This window comes from Nicrophorus vespilloides, unplaced genomic scaffold, assembly GCF_001412225.1.
Source record: "Nicrophorus vespilloides isolate i.1.1-1 unplaced genomic scaffold, Nicve_v1.0, whole genome shotgun sequence".
Classification (NCBI taxonomy): domain Eukaryota; kingdom Metazoa; phylum Arthropoda; class Insecta; order Coleoptera; family Silphidae; genus Nicrophorus; species Nicrophorus vespilloides.
In genome coordinates this window covers 41,060-66,208 of record NW_017096614.1, presented here as the reverse complement: position 1 = coordinate 66,208, position 25,149 = coordinate 41,060, and the positions used below count along the sequence as shown (strand labels likewise).

Below are 25,149 nucleotides of genomic sequence, written 5' to 3'. Positions count from 1 at the left end.
AAATTGAATACAGTATTGGATCGAAGGTCAAGAATTGCCTCTGCCAAACCTGGAGGTTCTTCTGGTATGTTACTAATTACACATTAACACAGACACAGACAGACATACACATTTAGAACTGGAGGTTCTTCTGGTATGTTAGTAATTTCACATTTAAAAGGATTTACAACCCAATTTACAGTTTGTACATCAAGATCTGGAAAGTAGTCAGAGAACCGCTCTTTGAGTTTGGTAAAATAAAATTAGAAAAATTTTCCTATTACCCAAAAAAATCATTTTTACCCCATTTTGGGTAATTTACCCCGGTTCCCCGACCGCTGCCTTAGATGATTTGTTGATGCATTATGGAACATTGCTAATATAAGATTGCACCAAAGCTTTGAAATAAAGACAGTAGAAGATACTGCCAGATTTCTCCAAGAAATACAAGAACAGGCTTGATTCGCATATGATTTTGTTTGCGGTCAATCTTTTGGAAAACGGGGTGACATCAAGAAGATTGAAGCATTTGAAGTCCTTGGATTTTCAATTTAGATTTGACTAAAAAATAAAATGTTGTAAGGAATACTGTCACTGGGCAGCAAGTTTCTAGTGTCAACAGCAAAATATGGCAAAAAAATACATGTTAATGAAAAGATAATGTATTTTTCGGGCGAAACGGTATATCGAATTATAAGGCATTATAAGTCAATTTCCTTATGTAAAAAGATACGTTTTATTCACAGAAAGAGATTTGACATTTTTAAGAATATAAATATCTAATCGTATTTTAAAATATATATTGTTGTCTACAAAATGAATGTTCTAATTTGTTTACATAGGAATACTTCATTTTTGATCCTTCTTCTCATTTAAGAAATAAAATGTGTTCATCTATCAGACAATTACCTAAATTGCAAATATATTGTTTTAATGATGACATTAACGATTAAAGAAATGACAGATGTTGAAAAGCAGTTTTTCAATCTTTTCTGATATTTCGTACTGATCTTTTATAGCAATTTTTTATTATTTCCAAATAATTTTAAAGATTTTGTAAGACAATTATTTTTTTATTCTAATATAATTCCACATTTATTGCAATAGCTAAATAAGTAAATATACTATTACATTTCTAATTATATTTCTCAATTTTATCTTTATTTAACATAGTAAGTTTTTATTTTATTTAATGATAACTCGAAAATTTGTAAGACAACTTTCAGGATTTATTTGATTGTGTCACCGAATACAGAAATAATAACAACATAAAAAGTTTTATTAGAAAGTCAAAAATTATATGTAATGGATTTTTAAAAGAATAAAGATAAAACTAATAATGTTATTATAGTTATATACAATTATTTTTTAACTTAAATAGTCAAATTTATTATGTTAAGTTTAACATACTATTTTTCTACAATTATCCATCAACTTTACAACTATTACAGAATTGAGTATTAAAAGATAGATTTGATTTTTTATGTAAAACGTCTCAGTTGAAGAAGTATTACTATCCTAGTATATAAAAAAACTTTTTTGTTTGTAAATATTCAAATTGTATTTCTAATTACTTTGTAATTTATATATTATATTTTAGTGGTTTGTAAATATTAATATGTTTATTAAATTTTAGTTAATATTGTAATAAATATAATTATTAGGCGGAAAGACCTAGGTCGTTAGCCCTTTGGCCAGCCTATTAATATATATTTTCTTTTATTTTATGTTAGAATTTATTTATGTATAGAATGAACTTTTTCTTCTTATGTATTGATTTTTGGACAATAAATTATTATTATTATTAAATATTTTTATTTATAAATGCTACAACTATATAACAACAGAAGCTTAACTATTTAATTGTCTATAGAGCGGTAATGTAATTCTAATAAATAAAAATTAAGGTATATAGTGAAATAATATAATTTACAGCACGTTTGATATAAATATAAAAAATGTAAGAAAATAAATTTGCGAAAATAATATTCAGTTCTTTGGAATTTCTTCATTTTTGTTTTGCACTAGAATAGGGTTCTAAAAGTACACAGTCAAATTTGAATTCTCGGTTACTTTTGGCGAGCTGTCGATGTTATTCAGATTGTCCGTGCTATCGGAGTCAGTCTGCAAAGAGAATAAAATAAAAGAGGTCAAATTTATAAGGAATTGAAGGTAAATGAATTAGGTTTAAACCTTATCATCGTCCCAACTTAATTTCTTAACTCTTTGCGAGGAAGCAGATTGCGGCCAATTCGGAGGTTGCGGCGCAGGATGTACCTTCGGGCTGGGAATCCGTGCTTTGATTGAAGCTAATCCCTCGACGGTAGGGACTCCACCCATCGCTGTAGCAGTTGGAGATCTGCTCACATTCAATTGGCTTCTGACTCCTGCAAACATTGGATTGCTTATCTTCTCCACCATCGGAGGTGATGTGGAAACGGATTTTTCTGGCTCGAGCGACGGTAATTCCTCTCTGTTTCTATTTCTTTTCCTACAAAAGAACAGTTATTAATGTTTATTTACGAGTCGAAGGAAATCAAAGAAGTGGAACGTTCGCATTGTAAATACGTATTTTAAGACTGATCTCCTTCCTCTGTTAAAATGCATCGCCTTTGGGAATTGCGAATATTTATTAGATCTCGCTTTAGGTTTCTTATTAATTTCGAAAGAAGGTCAGAGAAAATACTTACGCCTTGCAGATATATGCGATGAGCAATGCAATAACGAAAGCGAGGACGAGCAAGATTCCACCTAAACCGGCCAGGATTAACGGACCGCCGTTTGATTTCGCGCTGTTCACGACAGCTCCAGTTTTTCCAGCAACCGGAAAATGTACCGTCACTGGGACGCTTGAAGTCCTCTGTGGTTCTCCGTTATCTGTTGCTATCACAGCCAAAGTTGCTATTCCTTCAAATTTTCCACCTTTGATCAATTTCAATTCTCCGAATGGACTGATAGCAAACAACGAAGCATTCAATCCGGCCAACGTCAATACAATTCGATCACTCTTGTCACCGTCTGCTGCTTCTATTTTTCCAACAATTTCATTTTCTTGACCGGAAACAAAGAATTCGTAATGGGGATAACGAAACCTCGGCTCCCATTCATTAACGTCTTCCACGCTTACATTAACAACGGCAGAATCATTCTAGAAAATAAAATACACGTTACACTATTACATCTAACAAAACAAAGTAAGGTATAAAGCAATAATAAAAAAAAATGGATAAAGTTGAAAATTTCGAAAACCGGTTTTTTAATTTTAATAGAATTGATACTGATATTAACTAAATATGAATTCTATTTTTTTTTAGAAAATTAACATTTTTTACTTAAAACCATTCATCTTTTGATATGAAATTAAATTTTGAGAACCAATAAACTAAGAGTAATCAGTAAGATTCTCTATTTCATACAATGCAATGTTTGAATATTAAAAATATTGATGAGACGACCTCTTATATTTCTTGAAATCATATTTCCTTAAGAATAATACTAAATGAAAGAAAAATTATACGCGTTTATATATATTTTATTTTATGTTGTTATACGTAATTACAATTTTTAGTGTTTCAATTATATTGTATTTTATTTTAATAATAATTCCGATTGAAACCGTTTTTCTTCCGTCAATATGTGTTTAAATCTTAAGAACTACATTAATTACCGTGATTCCATCAGTCGCAAAAACCTTGAAGACATATTCGTTCCTCTCCTCGAAGTCCAACTTCTTTCTCAACCCAAGTTCTCCTCTGGTATTGATACTGAAAACTTTCAACAATCCCTGCTCCGAAACAAAGTACCTCAAATGCTCTCCCGGTCTGTTATTAGAAAGCATGGTCAAAACAGCTCCAGGTGGCAAAGCTTCAGACGCCCGCACGTAGAAAACATGTTTTAAAAATTTTAAACTGCTTTGGAATTTCTTGTACACTGTAAGGGTCGACAGTGCATATCGATCCGGATTATCCTGCTGCGTCGCTTTAATAACCAAAGTCGCCGGATGCATTAAATCGTTCTCCGTTAAATCTTTTCCAATGGACACTCTCCCAGTGATTCGGTTAATTTTGAAATACGAATTATTCCCATTGAATGAGTAATAAACTGGAGCGTTGATTCCCAAGTCTTGATCATAGGCTTTGATTTCCCTAGGCTTCAAAACTAAATTTGCGCCGCGTATCGGCAAATCCGGTATAGTTGATGTGTAATTGTCATCTAGAAATTTTGGATTTTGATCATCCGCATCCACCACGTGCACAGTGAGGACTGTATCCGTGGATTTTGGAGGTTCGCCATGATCTTGTGCTCGAATATTCACATCGAAGCTGCGTAACTTTTCATAGTCCAAAGGCTTCTTCAGTACAAGAGTGCCCTCCAACTCGTTCTCAAATTCAAAGTAATTTGAGTTGGGACCAGGTAAAACTGAGTATTTTACACTTGAGAATGGGCCCTGCTGATCTGCATCAATAGCGTGGACACCTTGAAGAACTCTTGTCCCAACTACAGTCACCTCCGAGATGTTAAGAACGTACGGTGCATTGATAAACTCAGGTGCATTATCATTAGCATCCGTCACTCTAATATTTACAGGAATTACGAATCCCGTATCTAAAGTGCGAAGCCTCTCGCAGATCAAGTTTATGAAAACCGAGGAAGGTCCATCGATTCCTTCCTTGTCCAATTGCCGTATTAAAGTCAAGTTTTTTGACCCTGGCGATATATCGATTGGACTATCCGATTCCTTCAGATGCAAAGCTATCGTTCCTCCAGGTCTTGGATCGCCGTGAACACGAACATGACCGATAACCGATCCGATTTCCAAATCTTCCGATACAAAGAAACTCTCGGACGATCCGCCGTTTTCCAAAAAGCAGCGATTATCGGGAACAACTGAAAATTTCGCAAAAATCACTTAATAGCGTAACTGGCAATCAGGAAACGTCGTGCCAATGAAAGCATGACTGGATTGCTAAAATACTAATTATAATAACTGCAAAAAAAGCCTGTGCTATTCCATTGTTATTTCTTTAAGAATAGAAAAAGTTATTACAAAAAATAGGTTACATTCTTTTGAAGATATTTCTTTAACTTTTCAAATAATTTTTCAAAATCGCCGAGTGGTACAAAAAGAAAAATAAAACAATTTTCACACACGTTACTTGCAATTAATTCTTTCATTGTTTTAATTAAAAGAAAACACGTAGTTTCATAAACGTTCTCATTTTCGAGACAGTAAATCTCACTTCTTGGAAAATGAAATTTAATCTGCGACTGTTTTCTTAATGTTTTATACTCATTAGCATACATATGAAAACACGTATCATCTTTATATGATAGTGTGTTTTTGTGAATCTAGTTTTTATTTGGTTCTCACACAAGGTCGAGGAGAGGCATCTTTCGCTTTTGTTTTCAAAACCTATCCCTGCTTTGTGCCGGAAGTGGCGGAAGTATGGTCTTGAGCACCTTTCCGGTTGGAGTGAACCACTCGAGGGTTTCAACCGACTACGCAAATCGTAACGACTCTTATATTGAAGTCTAAGCTAAATTCTTACCTTGACTACGAACCAATGTGAATCCAACGGCACACAGTGCCACAAAAACGACGGCTAGATAATGAGCCATCACCAACACATAACATCTGCAACATAAAGTGAAATAATTATGAGCATCTTCAATCCCGTTTCTTACGTTTAATTTATAATTGAGTTAGTGTTTATTTAACTAATTAATTTCTATGGAAAGTACATATGGTCAGATTCAGCGCTATGAGAACGAAACTATATTTTACGAATACTTTAATTAAATAAAGAAAAATGGGAAGTCGCGGAAAACGAACTAATTTTAATTAAATTTAAGCTAATAATAAAAACCTAATTCTCACCTATTATTAGTGTTATTTACTGTGATTCTTTACACACAATTTGGTTCTAATCTTGTTAACAATTAATAGTTTTATATTACAGTATATTTTTAATTACTATTATACTTGTATATTACAAGCATATATAAATTACCGTTAAAAGTGAAATACCGATACTTGGTAATTAATTCATAGTACATTAACATACTTTAGCTAGGTTAACTATATATTACCTAGCCAAAATTTGAATTAAAAAATATGGAATAAATAAATGTATGCATTATAAATTTAGTAACATGAAATATTTCTTGTTAATAAAAAAATCAAGCAAATATAGTTTATTAGTCTTTTTGCTTCTGTTCTAACGTTACTACTTATTTTTTTTATATCTAATATTATGAAGATATTTGTCATATAAATCTACAATTTTTCAATATCAAATCTTTATATAATATTATATACCAGTATCCCAGATTTAGTTTTTGAAATAACCACTCTATTTATTAATGGTAAACTTTATTTATCTTAAAATGAGTTTTAACTATATATACTAATCTCAATATTAATAGATTGTACATATGTTTTTTTTAGATTAAAATTAAAACCGATTTTTTCTAGAGCACCTTATACTATAATTAATTATCGTATTTTCATCGTATGTAACCTGTGCATGATAAACGTTGCAACATAATTGAAACAGTAATTACAATATTGAGTTTCAAACATATCGAAGGTTTAAACATAATGGTTATTATTTTAACCTATATTGACCTTAAATCTTATGCGAATATTAATTCTTTCACTCGTATGTTTGAAATGTCTGCAACTTGTTTTATTACATGCCTTCACTGCTGCAAACAAGTGGAAGTGCATCATGCAATCTTCGATACTAGGTCAAAAGTTTTATATATTTTTTTTGTATGCATCGAATAACAAAAATGCATTACGGGTCTATCAACCGCATCAATAATATAGGTATTATGTCGGATGCTACTAACTATATGTTAATAATAAAATGCTCTAGTTACGAAGGAAACTTGTTCAAGATACCGTGGTTAATGCAAACTTCCGTAGTTTTCAACATGGTTTCTTCATGTCGAAAAGAAATATATGTACGGATAATGGAAGGAAATACAGATATTGTGCGTAATAATATCGTGAAGCAACAAAGCAAATCGTTAATTAATTAATTGACGCAATTGAGACGAGATCGAATAAAGGATTTCCTTTTAACAGACAATTGGTTAATTGCTACACAATAGTTTTTAGAAAGTTCACAATAACAATTATATTTTTTGTTGTGAAGATTGTTTTACATTAAAATTATTGAGCTATCATCTAGGATGTAGAGGATATCCTCATTGGAAAAAATAATGGTATGGTTATACCTCGCATAGTGCGGTTAATCGGTGCAACTAATATCTGTTTAACCCTTAAATGCCCTAAGTTTTAAATTTGATACCGTACTTTTAAATCGAATTGTACTCTTGCTATTGGTTTTATTTTAATATTTGGCTGTACGTATGTTACCATAATGTTCTTTTGAACAAAAGTTATATATAAAATATGTATTGTGATTTTTTTTTTATTTTCCTTTATCTGGTTACTGCAATAAATACATTGATATTTTTTAAATTTAATTTGAATTGAAACAAATTCAAATTAGCAGTTTGTGTCCCAATTACTGTAAAATCAGTATATTCGCTTTGTTATTTTATTTTCTTTGTTGTTGTATTAATTATATGGCTGGGATAATCTTTGAATGAAGAAATTGGTCAAATGTAAATTAAAATTCGAGTTCTGGCCAAATTAAAGTGTTTTTTCATCTCTGTCCGTTAGACCGTTTGGTTTTCTAGGTTACTCAATTATTTTACACTTCTTAACTTATTGCAACGTTCTAAACTAATTACTGAACTAACATCAAAATTGTGTTAATTTTAAATCGTTAGTTTCTAATCTTAAAACAAGAAAATAATTGATATCTGTATATATTTCTATTAACTATAGTTAATTCAAATATTTAATAATGAATAATATTTTTTATTAACTCATATTTTTATTGAAATAAAAGGGTTTTTTCCATCAGTAATATTTAAATTATATATTAACGATAACAAATTACAAAGATATTTGATCTAAACTACTTAAAAACATATTTTTTAATATGTTATGTTACTTTCATCAAATAAGTTCAAACCAAATTAAGTTTTAAGTTAATTAATTTTATTTGAATATACACTCATAATGATTATTATTTCGTTTATAACTTAATATTTATGTTATGTTTTGATAAAGTAGATAATTTAGTTATATATTCAAAATATTATGGTTAGTTTAATCATAAACGCGTTATATAATAAATATTATTAAACACAAATAAAGTATTTATTTATTAGTTTGCTATAAAGCGATTACGTTACACAATTTACTATGATTGTATTCTTATTTTGATCATTTGAAACTGTATATTAATTTTAGGTTTTTTTATTAATATAAAACTTATTTTACAATTTAATTGTGTTATATTTACCTTTAAATACTATCCATTTTATGTAATTCAAATGACGTAGAGGAATAAAAATATTATGTTCCTGACGGCGCACATGAATTGAAAGGGCAAAGGGTGCTTTCAGAAATTGATGTGCGTATGAAGTTACAATTTGAAAAGCTGATGTCACGTTAATTCTCAAGCGGTCACGTTATGCGAAAACGTTTCAAAAAACTTCCTACTCATAAACTGGATCTATCGAATATAGAACGCGACTAATAAACTACACACCCTCCAATTTTGTGGGCATCGGACTAGACGACTGACACTGCTATTCCACCTGTCCCCTAACACTAAAACTGGCTATTGTTTGGTGGTTACTGTAGAAATGAAGTAATTCGCGTCTGAGTGCGTGCACCTGTTTCTGTGTGCACTCACCGTGTACACAGAAAGAGGAGCTTTCCTTCCTTCCATCCACTCCATAAACACACTCACCCATCGCATGCATTTACAACGATTTCATATTTTCACTGTCAAAAAGTAAATATAAAGATCTTAGATGAAAAGAAACATATATAAATAGTTGAAGAGCAACTACAAGAAGTTTAGATAGGAAAACTTGATATCATTAAATCGCTATGACTCATCCTAGCAATTTACAAATAACCATGGCAATGATGTAGTTGTGTACTAAAAACATCCATATGCTTTGTATGGAGTCATATTATATGTCCATAAATGTCAAATGGCGTAGTCATCGCAATATTCAATTTTATTAACTTATGATAGTTAAGTTGAGAATTATATTTGTATGGGTTACTTGCAGCCTTTATCATCTATAGAAATGTAGACTTACAAAAGAGCCGACTTCACATACAACTATTCTTACACATATAAAACATACACTAAAATATAAATATGTTATCATTTAAAAATTACAACAAAATAAATGGGTAGGAAGACCAATGCACTTTGGTCCAAATTAGAATCAATCAAGATGATCATTAATAATCTATGGTTAATTTCAAAGGTTTTGTGTTTGATGTACCTGTATTATTTTGTTTACTATGGTAATATGACCGTGGCGATAAATAATATTACAGCAGAATGACTTATGGTCAAAAGCCATTTGTAACAGTTAATCATTAATAAATACGTTTTATATTCTTTATTTAATTTTTATAAAATATATTCTACGTTTTTAAATTTTCGGATATATTTACATATGCGCAGTATATTTAAATCCATTTACATATTCACAGTTCTTATTTAATTACAAACAATTTATTTTACATATCCGCTTGGTTTTCAAGGTTGGTTTTATCTATATTGTAAAGTTTTTTGAAATTTGTAGTTTATTATTTTATTGCAATATTTTTTTTATTGATTTTTTTTTTAATGTCATTTATAATAAAATTATCATCATTAATTGATTTATAGATATTACAAAATATGAAAATTACTGCATTAACAATACTTTAGTACACAATATTATATTTTATTTGTGATAGGTTCGGTAAAATTACCGAAATAACTTAAATTATTTAGTGCAAATTAAACTATATTTAGAAGGATTAAGAATTTTACTCATTGATCATTGAAACAATATTTTTATTCGTAAATAAATTAAATACGTTCCGCTTAGTTCAAACTTAGTTAAAACTTGTCAAATTCGATATTCATAATCAAATCATTTTCAGTACTTGGCGAATTCTTGGAACATGTGAATGCAAAATTGTTTCTTTGCCCACGACTTTTATTTTTTTATCGCGAAAAACACATTTGTGTAAAACTAGTCAAGTAAAATACAAAACATAAATATTAAAATGTTTAGTTTTACATTGTTTCTTATATTTGTTCGGAATTTGTCGATTTCGCTACTCTACAAAGTTCCGAAAAAAAATACTGACAAGTCTACAAACATTATAACTTTCTTGTCGATAACAGAATTTATTTAGATATATTTTTTTATTTAATTTAATAAATAGTTAATAAACAAATAGATATCTTATTAAGAAATACAGCAATTCTTCGCTTTGTCCGAGGAATTCTTTCAGCCGATATACTGTTTGAAACCGCACTAATCAAGGAACTAAATACATTGTAGTTTTATTGCAAGATGAGCATATTGTTGACCATATTGTCAACTGCCTCAAGTTGAATCTAGACAATTATTGTATTATTGTAATAAAAAATAATTAATGTATAATTGTAAGTAAAATATAGATAAAATAAATAATTTTTGAATAATCGAATACAATATTTGAATGCACCCATGACATAATCCAGTTCTCATTCTAAGCAATTTCATTCAAAAAGCACACGTTGCATGCCGCTTGTTACTCTTCTAAGCGAGCTTTATTCGAAAAATGATCAATAATCATACCATTTCGCAAGAAGTAAAATGGAAAGATAAATCATATATTGAAACCTTATAAAAACGCATACTATTATATTAAAAACTTAATTATACTATACATTGCACTCACTGAAATCTTAATAAAACAACAGCTTCTATATAAATTGCCTGACAGTTATATAAATAAATATACTTAACCTCTATATAATGTCAACATAAAAATGTAATTAATTCTAGATATAAAATATTCATACAAAACAACAATTCATCAAAATTTTACATCATATATTTACTTCTTACTTCTCGATTATATTATTTCTTAGTAAACATTGTCTTTCTCTCTTCAAAATAGTAATATTTCATCAAATTTTAGACCACAAAATATTAGCAGAAAATATTTTTTTGTTATATTTGTAATTACTAAAATCCAGACAAATTTAAAATATATGTATCTAATATACAGTTCAACTTTGGTTTGCTAATACAAAACGTTTGTCCCGAAAACATTTTTGTGATCCAAGTACGATTTCCCACAATCTCACGAACCTTATGATAGTGATGATACGAAGTGATGATAAACAAAGCGTATTGCAAGATCTCGCTTGTTTATTAAGTTAAAATCCTTTTTATTTGGTAGTCTCACAAAATAATTGCAGATCCAGTTACAAGAAATCCTGGGTTCCACTGTATTTGTGAACAGAACAAAATAACGCAATAATTGTTTCTGCATTTATTGTAAACACTTTACAAAATATATTTTTTAGTAGTATTGTGATGTAAAATGTACAAAACTTAAAATTGGCAAACATTTACAAAATTGGATATAATTGTGGTTAAAATATTACTATTTTTGGTAAATATTTAATTTGATACCTATATTTATTGACGATTAATATACTTTATTTCGCATAATTATAAATAAATATATAAAAACTTCATATTATGTATTTTAACTATTTGTAATAAATTAAGAGTTACTTTATAATAAGTTTTAATATTGTTTACACATAATGGAAAAAGTTCTGTAAGACTTAAATGTTTTTCAGGTGTACCAACTAATATTAATTATAGATCATGGGTTCGATGATAATAAAATAATTAATTATTGTCAAAGTGGTGTCAAATTTTGCATTTTTTTTTTGACATAAGACAGTTTTCAAAAGTTAAATAAACAATTTCACTATTTAAATTTTGGACAAATGACGAATAAAAGCTTTTTCTTTATTTCTTTCTTATTTGTAAAATATACATTCTACGCATGTAAATATTTCCAATGAACTTATATGAGTGAATTGTAATGCATTTTTGTCAATGAAAATAAAATCAATACAGGTAGACATTATTTGGTGTAGTGTTCATCAAGCGAGGGCGTCGAACGAAACTGAAAAAAAAATTACCCACATAAAATGTACATTACTCATAACGTAATGGATTTATAATATATTTTATCATGTAATAGACAAAAGCAAGGTATAAATCTTGTTAATACCACCAAATTACGAACTTATCCATGCAAAACACTTTCTTCATAGTTCCCAGTATACCTTTTAGGATAAACCACTGTTGCGGAAACAGACAAATAGCGCATCAATTTAACTATAAATAATTGTTTTCTTTCCGCTTCAACTATTCATGCATACTATTTAAATTAATCCGCAGTTTTCTCTTGAAACAAATTGAAAACTGTGTCAATGATGAATAATTTTAATGTCAATTACAAATGTAAAAAATAAATGAATGCATGCATTAAATAATTTTGCACTAGTTTACAATTAAAAGGAAACTGAACATATAAGAAGTTTCTAAGCACCCGAGCAATGAATTTGTAAAAGTGCAACGGGGAAAAGTCCGGATGTTTGCTACATTAATTTAAATAATTATGCGCATATTCTAAAGACTAAGAACAAGATGAGGATATTTTTTGCCAATGCTTTATAGGTTAATATATTAATTTTTTACAATTCTCTGCATAATTTGGTAATAGTACAATTTATTAGAATGTATTGCAATTTAATTTACGAACGCAAAGAAAGTAATATTGCTAATTTTAGAGAAATTAATTGATTGATTGACTATTTGGATTTGAGCCGATTGGAGCGATAGCGCCAAATCGGGTACCGCATTTGGAGGGGCCTCGCAGAACATTAGCACATTTCGAAATTGTTCTGTCAGATTCAAATAGTAAATAAATATGATACATTTATTGATATTGTGAAGGAAACACACTTAGACGGTAATATGTTAGTCGAAGAAATAGTAGCTCTAAAATCTATTCTTTGATCAAAATATTTCCAGCATCCATCCATTTAAAATATTTCAATTTTTATCTGAAAAGGACAGATTTACAGCATTTCCAAACTTATTTATAGCCCTTCGTTGCTTCTTTAGATTAAAACTTATAAAAACTATCTCAGATCGACAATGACTCAGGATAGATTAAACAGTTTAGCGATCATGTCGATTGAGAGTCAAGAAGCAAACCAGTTGGATTTTGATACTATTTTAGAAGATTATTCAGAAGAAACTTCGGAATATGTAAAACATCTCTTTATAGGATCATATTCTATAAAATTCATTGTGTTTATATTTGGTACAGGTTTTTAATGTAGAATTTGTCTACCTTATAGTTCTTAACTTTTGATTTTTATAATTGGATTTTGGATTTTGTTTTAAATAAATAATTTAAATCTATATTTAAATATGTAAATTCTAACTGTTAATTCATTTTGTTATTTAAAGTTTGAGGGGCCCCGAAAAAAAAAACAATTAGGCCTCGCATTGGATCCTGCACGGTCTATAACGCAAACCTTTAAAATCGCTCGACAACTGATAATACTATAAACGGATCGATTTAGTAAAAAAAAATAAGAAAAATCCTATAGAAATATACTTACCATTAACATTATTTGGCCATATCTATAAGCATATGCATCAAATCAAAAATTTAGTTGATACAGACAGACTACAATGGAGTACTTTATTTAAAGTTACAATTGTCATTTACTTTGAAAATTATGTTTGTATTATCTACGGATAATACTATAAACGGATCAATTTGGTAAAAAAAATCAGAAATATCCTATAGAAATCTACTTATTAACATTATTTGGCCATATCTATAAGCATATGCATCAAATCAAAAATTTAGTTGATACAGACAGACTACAATAGAGTATTTTATTTAAAGTTACAGTTGTCATTTACTTTGAAAATTATTTTTGTATTATCAACGGATAATACTATAAACGAATCAATTTGGTAACAAAAAAATCAGAAAAATCCTATAAAATATTAATAACTATATTTGACCATATCTTTCAAATCAAAAATTTACTCCATACAGACAGACTACAGTGGAGTACTTTATTTAAAGATACAGTTGTTATTTAATTTGAAAATTATATTAAAAAATCTTATATAAAATAATGTTAGTTTTGTGAGTTTATTATTACTATCGAAAAACTTTTAAATTACACTTTGAATATCGATTTATACAAGGTGTATTTTTTTTATTAGTAGAAGCATGAAGACTACTTTTAAAACATATTTTTTTATATATTTAGGAGCTTATATATATGTAATTCTTTAAAGTATGTTTATGTTTGTCAACAAATTATTATATTATTGCAAATATAGGTATGACTCGGCTCCTAAGAACTATATGGACGATGAAATTGATATAAAGTAAGACAAAACACATCTAGATATTTTATATTCTGGATTTTCGAAAAATAATGTATTGATTGCAAAGTGGAATAGACTAAAAATATAAAACTATTTGCAGACCATTAATTGACTATGGTCATGGAATTATGCACAACTGTTCTCCCATGACGAGGGGAATGTTGGAGATCACTCAACGATGATCAACCCAACATAAACCATAGAATTGGTTTCCATAAATAAAAGAATTAAAATCTTATGAGTACACCAGACTATCAAGAGAAATTTGAAATTCAAAGATGACAAGGTATGAATATATCATATATATTATATATGTATGATGAAATTCAAAAGGCAATAGACTTATTTTAAATATTTTGTTCATATTCTATATTTAATGAATAAAAGTTAGTTACCTAGTTCAAAGTAGTTCAGATATAACTCATTTGTTGTTTGATGCTTAATTATAAATTGATTATAAAACACAGAGTTTATAATTTTAAATGTCTGCATTATATATTTTTGTTTATAGATTAAATACAAACTAAATACAGTTCGGTAATAAAATAAACAGTTAAAAGCTTTGGATGAAAGTAAAATTCGCTCAGATGTAAATAAAAAGTTCGGTAATCTATATGTATTGTTAGTATATTGTTAGATTTATAAGTGCGACAGTGAGAGGATTTAATTCAAAACACACCGATCGCAACGTGACTTTTGTTCCACGTGATGAATTGGACCAATCGGCTCCAGTTCTTCACAAAGGTCACGTTGCGAGCGCCGTGGATGTACAAATTTGCAATTTCAATTTGCTCAGTACTAGTCATACCACATATCCTGTATCTGCTCAGTTAATAATATACTGATAAAAAACGTTAATCAAATTATTAAAAAGAAAGAAAAAGTACGCGCTATTTTATTAAGTTCAACATCATCTAATAGAGTTTTGAATTTTGTCTATAGTTTTTAATTCGAATCATACAATTCGCCGTAGAAAATACAAAAGTTCGAAATCAAAGTTTTGCCTAAAATGTTCAATTTGGAAGTAGATACATGAACTCTCATGTAGGTCCTAGTCGGGGGTGTCCTCCCGACAAACACATGGTGCATTGGTTCCGTAAAGGTCTTCGACTACACGACAATCCTTCTCTAAAGGAAGGTCTTAAGGGTGCCACCACTTTCCGCTGTGTCTTCGTCTTAGATCCGTGGTTTGCTGGATCCTCAAACGTTGGCATTAATAAATGGAGGTAAAGTGAAAGTTTTTAATTTATAATAATATTCATTAATAACAACACTTTTAAAGTTTCTTTGAAATTCAATGCATGGACGTATCACGAACTTTTGTATAAAAAACGTAACTTCTTTATAAAGAAAATAACATCATCAATGACCTATAGATTTTCTTACATAAAATTAGCACATATTAAATTATGTTAAAAGCGTAAAATCATAATTAGAAATTGCCACAGTGTGTAATAGATAAATATAAGCGGAAATTGTAAAATAATCACTAGTTAGTAATTGTTATAGAAAATATATATTTCTCTTTTGTGTATACGACTATTATTGTACCCAATCGATAATATGTCATTTTAGTTAATACATTTTTAATAGTAACAATAAGAAATGTTCAGTATTACATAAAAATCATCCAGTTTTATTTTATATTTTTTCATAGTTTTATTTTAAATAAATTCATAATAATAATAATTTTTATTGCATCAGTCGTACAAAAAAACATATACAGAAATAAAAAGAACAAAATAAATATATATATAATTTCTGCCTTTAAATAAATTAATATTGTAAATTTAAGATTTCTTAGTAAAAAAGTAGTATAGCAACATTATAATTGCTTTGCAATAATTATAAATAATAACTTTTCTTTCTCATATATTTTTTTTTGCTAAAATATGTATAATACGTTCAATTTTATTTATTTTATTGTTCAGCCACGCGGTGACTATAGTGAAACATTTCATTTAAATAATAATCCGTGAACAAAATCTATTGGTCTGCATTAAAGGAATGCATACCAACTTTTACAAATTCGAAGGGCAATTCGTTGCGCAATAGAATAATTTAAATGACTCTTATTGCATAATATTGTTCAGTAAAACAGCATACGTAATTACGCTCGATCGCTTCGTCGACCTTATGCAACGCACTATCGTTTATTTCTTTCATCAGTTGCATGTAGCATATCCGTAAGGTAATTGAACGTGTAAATTACATAATCAGTATGAACAAATAAATAATAAAAAATGGATATATCATGAAAATTATGAATATTTGCAGGTTCTTGTTGCAATGCTTGGAAGATCTAGATCGAAACTTGAAAAAGTTAAATTCGCGTCTTTTCGTCATTAGAGGACAACCGGCTGATGCCTTACCAAAACTGTTCAAAGAATGGGGAACGACGTGTTTGACCTTTGAAGAGGATCCAGAACCTTTTGGTCGAGTCCGAGATCACAATATTACAACTCTCTGCAAAGAGTTGGATATCACCGTGGTGCAACGAGTTTCGCATACCTTGTACCATCTACAGAACATTATTGATAAAAACAATGGACGAGCTCCTTTAACCTACCATCAATTCCTTGCAGTAATTGCAGGCATGGATGCTCCACCAACACCTGAATGTTTGGTCACCTCAAAAGCTTTGAATGGGGCGTACACTCCAATATCGGAGGATCATGATGAAAAATACGGAGTGCCGACGCTTGAAGAATTAGGTTTCGATACAGATGGTCTGTTACCACCAGTCTGGCAAGGTGGTGAAAGTGAAGCTCTGGGTAGACTAGAAAGGCACTTGGAGAGGAAAGCTTGGGTGGCATCGTTCGGACGACCCAAGATGACACCTCAATCATTATTACCTTCGCAAACTGGTCTCTCGCCCTACTTACGTTTCGGGTGTTTATCAACCCGATTGTTCTATTACCAATTAACCGATCTGTACAAGAAAATCAAAAGAGCTTTTCCTCCTTTATCACTTCACGGCCAATTGCTTTGGAGGGAGTTTTTTTATTGTGCAGCAACGAAAAATGCAAATTTCGACAAGATGATTGGTAATCCAATCTGCGTGCAAATACCTTGGGATAAAAATGCTGAAGCTTTAGCGAAATGGGCTAATGTAAGTGTGGAATATTTTGAAATAATCAAGAACGAATAAAATCGAAATTTACTTTAGGGTCAAACAGGATTTCCATGGATTGATGCCATTATGACACAATTACGAGAGGAGGGATGGATCCATCATCTTGCGCGTCACGCTGTAGCGTGTTTCCTGACGCGCGGGGATCTATGGCTTTCGTGGGAAGAAGGAATGAAGGTTTACTATTAAATAACTTGAACTTCGATCAATAATGTATTAAAGGTTTTCGAGGAACTTCTTTTGGATGCGGATTGGTCCGTGAACGCAGGGATGTGGATGTGGCTTTCATGCTCCAGCTTCTTCCAGCAGTTTTTCCATTGCTATTGTCCGGTGAAGTTTGGACGAAAGGCGGATCCGAATGGCGATTACATAAGGTTTCTGTATACTATAGTAATTACGAGAAAAATACAATAAAATCTACATGATTCATTTACAGAAAATATTTACCAGTATTAAAGAATATGCCCGTGCAATATATCCACGAACCTTGGACAGCGCCTGAAAACGTTCAACGGGCAACAAAATGCATCATCGGGAAAGACTATCCATTGCCAATAGTAAATCACGGCGTTGCTAGTAGGATCAATATCCAGAGGATGAAGCAAGTTTACCAACAACTGACTAAATACCGGATATTGGATAGGCATCATAGTTGTTCGACACCAATGAAATCATATAAGGATGGTTATCAAGCGAGAGCAGTCACTGTCGGCAATTCAAACGATGACTAATAACTTTAAAATAATTTTCGTTATAGATATTTAAACTTATTCGAACGCTCTAAGACTGACATTAATATAATCTCCAGTAAATGTTTGTACTTCCTAACATCTTGTATCGCATAAATTCATAATAATAAATATTCAACAACACTGTTTATTTCTACACATTTAGTTGAAGACCTTGGATAATGTTAATCGTTATTTATGAAAGTAAGAGTCAATTGATTTTAGTATAATTATATTATGTACGCTAAGCAAATGTATAGTGAATTCCCATATAAATGCATTTTTTTGTGAAACGTACATAGCCATGGAACGCCGGCTTAAATTACTGAAATTATATTTTATTTGTATTGAATGTATTCATTAAAAATAATCATATAACTCATGATTTTTTAATGTCGATTACTTTTATTATAAAATGGACTTCAATTATGTAACAACTACAAGAATATATTGCAGATTGAAACTATATACAATATTAGAATGTATAAGTAACTATATAGATAAATAAAGTATCAATCAACAACTATTAAAATTATTTATATTTATATCAAGCAACTAAATATATATATTAAGGCATGCCAATATATTGATTATTCAATTGATTGCTATCGATATAAGTAGTTATAAAACAAACGTTTTGGCCATCTTCTGTTAAAAATTGTATTTTATCCTCTTGGAGTTTCTGATTATCATCTTCCAAAAGCTGTATATTCTCTTGCAGCAAATCATCGGTTAAAAGACTGTCGGTCTTCTACAAAAAATATTTTAATTATTAATTAAAATAATCAAAATAAATTATAAAGTATATCACTTACATTTTTCAATGGCATTTCCGCTGAAATGGGTTTTCCATCTTGCATAGTTAAATTAATTGGTACCAAGGTACCATCCGGTAATAATCCTTGGATGCACGGCTCTTCAGCTCCAATCGTGGTAACAACTTTTATTTGTTGTCCATCTGAGGTTGTTAAATTAATAGCATTTCCTTCTGTATCAATTAACTGTTGTAATTGTACGTCTATAGACATTTCGTTCGCATTCTCCTGGGGAATTAAATCGTCTTCTTCGAAAATGTTGTTCGGCATTTTATCTGGAGCTTCATTATCAACAATATGTACCATCGTTTGAGGCTGTTCATTGGAGTTACCATCTTGGTAAGCCAAATACAATATTTGATTTGTTCCTAAACATAACAAAGATTATATAGACTTAGCAAATGAGATGTAAAAAAAGTAAAATTTTGTAAGCTAAATAAATTATACTTTACTAATAATACTAGTTGTTCATTCTTTTCTCTTCAATTGTCAATGTGACACTTCAAAATATAATTTTAGTTAATCCGAATATCATTTACAGTCAAATCAAAATTGTAACCTGATAGTTTATCTTAAGGGTTAGCAAACTTTTTGGATTTTTAAGATATTCTGTTAAAATAGTTTAAGATCACTATTTTTACCAGTGAAATGAATTTTCACTGCTGTCAGAGGCACGTGTTGTCAACCCCTTGTCTATCTAATCAATATTGAGTTTGAATATTAGCTTCTTAATACATTATAACCTTACCTTGTTCAGTATTAGTTGCCACAGGCGCTTCAACTGTTTGTTCTTTATCCTTGTTCTTGTTCCAATGAATCTTTTTATGCTTTGTTAGATTAGAAGCATCAGCGAATGATTTTAAACATATGTCACACAAGTATGGTTTTTCACCCGTGTGAAGTCGTTGATGTTTCTTCAAAGCCCAATGTTCAGTGAATCCTCGTAAACACTGCAAAATAACTTATGTAAATAATGCTATACTATCAAAATAAATCTAAGAAATAAACCTGTTGACACTGATAGGGCCTCTCGTTCCTATGCCTACGCGTATGACATTTCCAAGTATCCTTATGTAAGAAAGTTTTTGAACAATACTCGCACCTCCAGGGCCTTTCGCCCGTATGCCTCTTCACGTGCAATTTATATTGGGACGAAGTGGTAAACTTCCTTCCACAGAAACTGCAAGCGTAAGGCTTTTCTCCTAAAATAAACAAATAATTAGAAATAATTTCGAAAAGCATTTTTCTAAATCGAACCTGTGTGTATCCTCTTATGTTCAGCCAAATTTCCTTTTTGCGAAAATGTTTTCATACAGACATCGCACTGATACGGTTTCTGTCCATTATGCCATCTCGTGTGCAAAGTTAAGGAAGTTTTGTGAGCAAACGATTGACCGCATTGCGTACAATAATATTTCTTCTCCCCCGTATGCGTTGGCATGTGGTTCAATAAATTGGCACGCGTTTTGAAGCTGGCTTCGCAGTGTTTACATACGTGAGGCCTTTCATTCGTGTGCACCAATTGATGACGCAAAAGTAATTGTTTATGCTTAAAACACTTTTTACATTTGTTGCAGATAAATTTCCTGCCGTTATTGTGTTCCGCCTCTTTATGGTACACAAGGCTACTCGGATGGTTGAATACTTTCTCGCAAGTATCGCAGGGATAACTTTTATTAGTATGTTGAAGCATATGGCATTTCAAACTATTCAAATACGGAAACTTTTTATCGCATTTATCGCACTCGTACGGCTTTTGATTCTCATGTACTGCGTTCATATGGATCTCATAATTCTGTTTGCAAGAGAACGTTTTAGCGCAAGGAACGCAATTGTATTTCACTTCCGGCTTAGGTGAATCAATCGTTTTAGTTTCTTCTAAAATTTCAGGCAAATTTTCACTAATTTGCGGCAATTCAACCTGACCCTAAAATAGCAATTAATATTGATTTCATTTTATTTACATTTTCCAACTTACATAATTTGCCAATGATTCAATTAAAGTTGTACCACTATGATTATTAATTTGCTGATGACCCTCAAGCGCAGATTTTGTTTCAAATTCTATAGCACAATTTTCAGTGCCACATTGATATTTAATGTTTTTATGGAAAGATTTGTGTATCTCCAATCTGCCTTGATGCAGAAACTCCCTGCCACATATATCACATTCATATTTTTCCTTTGGTTTATTTGCTAAAAAAATACAATACTATTATAATGTTTTTATAAACATTTTTCTTTTAATTATATACCTGATTCCAATTTGCACTTATTCCTTGTCTTGTTAGCATTTTTAGATATCACTAATTGAGCTAAATTTTCACCATTTACATCTGCCATATGCCCAATAACTTCACCAGTTCCAGCACCATTCTCTAATAAATGCAAATTGCTATCACTTAATACTTCATCCTCGTCAAAAACACCTACTTCTTTAAATACCCTATCTAACTCTTTGCCCTAAAAAAGTGATTGTTTAGTAAAATCATTCCAAAATGATTCAATAAATTTTACTTGTAACAGCTCAGAATATCTTGATGGTTTTTTTATTCTCCTTTTTCTTTTTCCATCAATATCAATTTCATTGTCATCTTGTTTTACTTCTTCAACAATTTCGAAAGGTTCTTCTTCAGCAAATGTATTGGCAGATTTTGGTGGCCTGCCACGTTTCTTTTTGGGTTTCTCCAAACCTTCAGTTCTCAGTGATAATTCATGCTCGGGTGGGAATAAAGGACCCTCAGATAGAACTATAATTCAGATATAAATTAAATGAAAACTTTAGAAGAAGTTGGTATGTTTACTCTGTATAAATATTTTCTCTCCAGTCTCATCGGACTGCAATGAGTAGGTTTGCACTGAGCTGCTCGGGTTAACAATTTTAAGGGCATGTTCCAGTTGCACCTTCTGCTTCTCTTGTCTTTTCAATGTTTCCTGTTGCAGTTGTAACAAGTCCCTCAATTTCCTCTGACCATCTATAATCAAGTCAAAAAACGACTTTGTTGCTTCCAGTTGAATGGTGCAGCCAGGGCAGAGAGTGCAAGGAAACTTTCCATCTTTGTCCACCTGCAAAACGACAATTACAATAATATTTGAAAATATTGCGCGCCGGAAGTGGAGAATTAAGTGAATGAAAAAAGCACTGGATGTATTTTAATGAACATTGAGAATCGCGAGTCAAGTTGTATACCGTGTCATGAAGGACTTACCTTTATAGGTAAATATTTGTTGACGAGATCACTTAAATTTTCCTTGGACTCGTCTTGTTCGAAAAGAACGGTACCGTTTTCGTTTTCCTCGCCGCATAATCGACAAATCGTTGAATCACACAATAAAACTGGGCCCTCCATATTGGTTTCGACGCCATGACAGCTGTCAAACGACGTGAGAATATGAATATTCGCTCATGTCACCACGTGACTACCGGTTTTTAATTTTAAAAACTAAACTAATCTTTGCTATTTTTTACTGGAATGTTTAAAATTGATTAATCTATGGATTAAATAATATATCAAATCAAATAAAATAATCTTAAAACGATGTTCTTGCTATAATTAATAATTAAGCGTTTACGTCTGATTCTCAAATCTGTCCAAGTTCAATAAGAACATTGGTATTATTATATTTGAAAAACTTTTAAATATTCGCACAAATATTACTATTTTATTTATACGTTTATAATTTTTCAACTAGTGTAACTAAATTTCTTTCATTTTAAAATAATTAGTCTAATTTGATTGACAATCAATTGTTGTACTCGTAAGTACAGTTGAACTTCGCGTAACGTTTTGAACAACGTTTTAAAAACCTCTTTAAAGCAAATACTAACGTATTATGGATATTAATGGATTTTACTTTACTAAAAGTTTTAGAAAAAGTTATGGATAGTATATGGAAATAGAATAATATGGAAAGTTCATGGCGATGTTTCACCAATATTCAAAATCAAAACTTTTATATATTAATGTGTAATATGAGTTATTCTCGATTGATGTCTTGATTTCATCATGTTACCAGACATTCTGCATGGTCTTTAAGGCTGAAATCAAAAGCACTAAAGCAAATCACTTTAAAAAAGTTCTTTCATGTGAAACAACTTTTCAATAAACAGAATATAACTTAGTTATTGCTTTAGAGGCATTTTTGCTTTTCAGTAATGGAAAAGTCACCTTCTTGACTAAACTGACATAAATCATATGAACCGAACCGACCTTTTTTCCAAAAACGGTCGATTGGGTAGATATGTCACCTATCAGAATATGTACACAAGACATTATGACGAAAGGGCTTTCGAGCCAAGTATTTCCGCCAATATAAACAATATAGTATGATATTAATAAAAAAAACATATAATTGTTTATTGAAAGAATATTAATTATTAAGTTTAGTCTGCGTTTGAATAAAGGATTTTATTGATTATTTTTACTATATATCAATAGTTTCATAAGATTTTTTTTTAATGAATGGAGATTTATATCAAGAGATTTTCGTGATACATGCGACCATGTATAAGATTTAAGCATTAAGTATTTCCGAAAGTTTATTGTTTTTAAATTCTAAACACCGTGTCAACCATAATTTTTTTTTAAATTTATTTTAAGAAATCATTCTAAGTATTAGTTGTTAATTATTATAGATTATTAAATTAAACGTAAATATGAAGAAATTGTTATTGTCAATCTATAAAGTAGAAATGTGATAAATGTTAAGTAAAATAATTAACAATATAGCTTTGATGGAAATCGATACTGTATATAACTTAAATTTTATGATAATAAAAATAAAGTTTCTGAATTAATTGCAATCTACTGAAAAAATATAGTTCAGTGTAAGTTTGGTTGCATAACAATGTATATATCATATTTTAAAAAAGTTATAGCTATACTAATATTATTAATATATTAACAATTTTTAATAATAATTTAATGTATCCATTCATACTTACAAAAACTATTAACTGTAATCTTTCCGCTAAAAAAAATATAATTGAATGTTTACATTTGATAAAATAACAAATATTATATAAGATACTCAAGAATAATAAATGACTACACAAATCGTAAAATTTCAGTTGCTAAAGATCTCTTAAATATTAACAAAACAGTTAATTTAAATATTATTGATATATTCAAATTAATTTTAATGGCAAAAATATAACAAAAATACCTACAGATAAAATTTAAAGAAAGAGTGTAAAAAATACATTAGAAATACATTAGTCTTAATTCTTAGAAATGATCACTTCTTCACATAGATCTGGTTCACGACGTTGCAAAAAAATATTTAGTAGTAAAATTTCTTTTTTTTTAATTCTTTAAATTGTAACTTCATACATATTCGCATAATAATATGTGAAATACACGAATACTGTTATATCCAATTGGTGTATTTATAATTAGTAGAAACGGGAAATTCTGAAATTATCATACAATTATTTAAGTTATGATGATTTATCACGTTACTTGCTATGAAATATTTTTAATGTGATTTTAATATTATAATTGATATACAGTAAAACTTTTTAATGTGTGGTGGATAGGGACCGCATAAAAGAAATCGCACAAAAAACATATTCGAAATTTTAATAAATTATTACATATAACAAATAACTTTGTATAATACTTTAAATAATTTTTATGCGGTCCCTCATGAAAAAAAATCGCACTTATAAAATACCTCAAAGATTTACGAAATACATGAAAAAGTGAAGGGACCGCACAAAAACAGGTTCTACTGCAGTTTACATTTACAAAACAATTAATTAATTATATTCTTCCTATATATTCAGGAAACGTATCGAGCATGAATATTTGGTAAGTCTTATATTATTTTTAATTTTAACAGTATAATTTGATTTTCTTAATGTCGCCTTCTATGGTAATCATAGCAGATAGATATTTTTTTATGTCATATAATTTTATTCACAATATGTTCATCAATGTGAACATTGAGTAAATTTAAGATCGTGGTTGACATTAAATGGATAATCTTTCCCGGTGGATAGTTGATAGACTATTATATTTTTTTTTTATTTGTTAGTTAGCTGTCGTCTTGTAGGTTAACTTCAGTATATTGATTGGCTCTATTGCAGATCAATATATTTTTT

At 29.8% G+C, this 25,149-nt stretch overlaps 3 protein-coding genes across 4 annotated transcripts; 1 reads left to right on the top strand and 2 right to left on the bottom strand.

Annotated features, from left to right (window-relative positions):
- Positions 1-2,009: 2,009 nt before the first annotated feature.
- Positions 2,010-5,598, bottom strand: LOC108557598 (cadherin-related tumor suppressor-like). The gene is made up of 5 exons (XM_017914185.1): positions 5,529-5,598; positions 3,647-4,866; positions 2,670-3,127; positions 2,203-2,470; positions 2,010-2,103 (listed from the first exon to the last, which is right to left on the bottom strand). Exons 1-5 carry the CDS (start codon positions 5,596-5,598, stop codon positions 2,017-2,019), a joined length of 2,103 nt encoding a protein of 700 aa, XP_017769674.1. The 3' UTR covers positions 2,010-2,016.
- A 9,600-nt stretch (positions 5,599-15,198) lies between these two features.
- Positions 15,199-18,539, top strand: LOC108557602 (cryptochrome-1-like). 2 transcript variants are annotated; one of them, XM_017914189.1, is made up of 6 exons: positions 15,199-15,250; positions 15,310-15,593; positions 16,645-17,479; positions 17,537-17,677; positions 17,723-17,874; positions 17,937-18,539. In XM_017914189.1, exons 2-6 carry the CDS (start codon positions 15,400-15,402, stop codon positions 18,229-18,231), a joined length of 1,617 nt encoding a protein of 538 aa, XP_017769678.1. In that variant the 5' UTR covers positions 15,199-15,250; positions 15,310-15,399; the 3' UTR covers positions 18,232-18,539. The 2 variants fall into 2 exon arrangements, with proteins under 2 accessions (XP_017769678.1, XP_017769677.1); XM_017914188.1 differs by having other exon boundaries at positions 15,226-15,593.
- Positions 18,540-18,796: 257 nt separating this feature from the next.
- LOC108557597 (zinc finger protein 271-like) lies at positions 18,797-22,444 on the bottom strand. Its single transcript, XM_017914184.1, has 10 exons — positions 22,253-22,444; positions 21,848-22,109; positions 21,561-21,793; positions 21,299-21,506; positions 21,022-21,239; positions 20,301-20,970; positions 20,052-20,245; positions 19,792-19,993; positions 19,044-19,411; positions 18,797-18,979 (listed from the first exon to the last, which is right to left on the bottom strand). Exons 1-10 carry the CDS (start codon positions 22,391-22,393, stop codon positions 18,797-18,799), a joined length of 2,679 nt encoding a protein of 892 aa, XP_017769673.1. The 5' UTR covers positions 22,394-22,444.
- Between the last annotated feature and the right edge of the window lie 2,705 nt (positions 22,445-25,149).

Bases quoted from the DNA above. Each gene is read 5' to 3' on its own strand.
- LOC108557602 (XM_017914189.1), top strand. From the start codon at position 15,400: ATGAACTCTCATGTAGGTCCTAGTCGGGGGTGTCCTCCCGACAAACAC. The intron at 15,594-16,644 runs GTAAAGTGAAAG...GAATATTTGCAG, and splicing joins GTTGGCATTAATAAATGGAG to GTTCTTGTTGCAATGCTTGG. The intron at 17,480-17,536 runs GTAAGTGTGGAA...AATTTACTTTAG, and splicing joins CTTTAGCGAAATGGGCTAAT to GGTCAAACAGGATTTCCATG.
- LOC108557598 (XM_017914185.1), bottom strand. From the start codon at position 5,598: ATGGCTCATTATCTAGCCGTCGTTTTTGTGGCACTGTGTGCCGTTGGA. The intron at 2,471-2,669 runs GTAAGTATTTTC...GTTCTTTTGTAG, and splicing joins ATCGCATATATCTGCAAGGC to GAAAAGAAATAGAAACAGAG. The intron at 2,104-2,202 runs GTTAAGAAATTA...TTCTCTTTGCAG, and splicing joins AATCTGCTTCCTCGCAAAGA to ACTGACTCCGATAGCACGGA.
- LOC108557597 (XM_017914184.1), bottom strand. From the start codon at position 22,393: ATGGAGGGCCCAGTTTTATTGTGTGATTCAACGATTTGTCGATTATGC. The intron at 20,246-20,300 runs GTTCGATTTAGA...TGTTTATTTTAG, and splicing joins ACATAAGAGGATACACACAG to GAGAAAAGCCTTACGCTTGC. The intron at 19,412-19,791 runs GTAAGGTTATAA...TGTTATGTTTAG, and splicing joins GGCAACTAATACTGAACAAG to GAACAAATCAAATATTGTAT.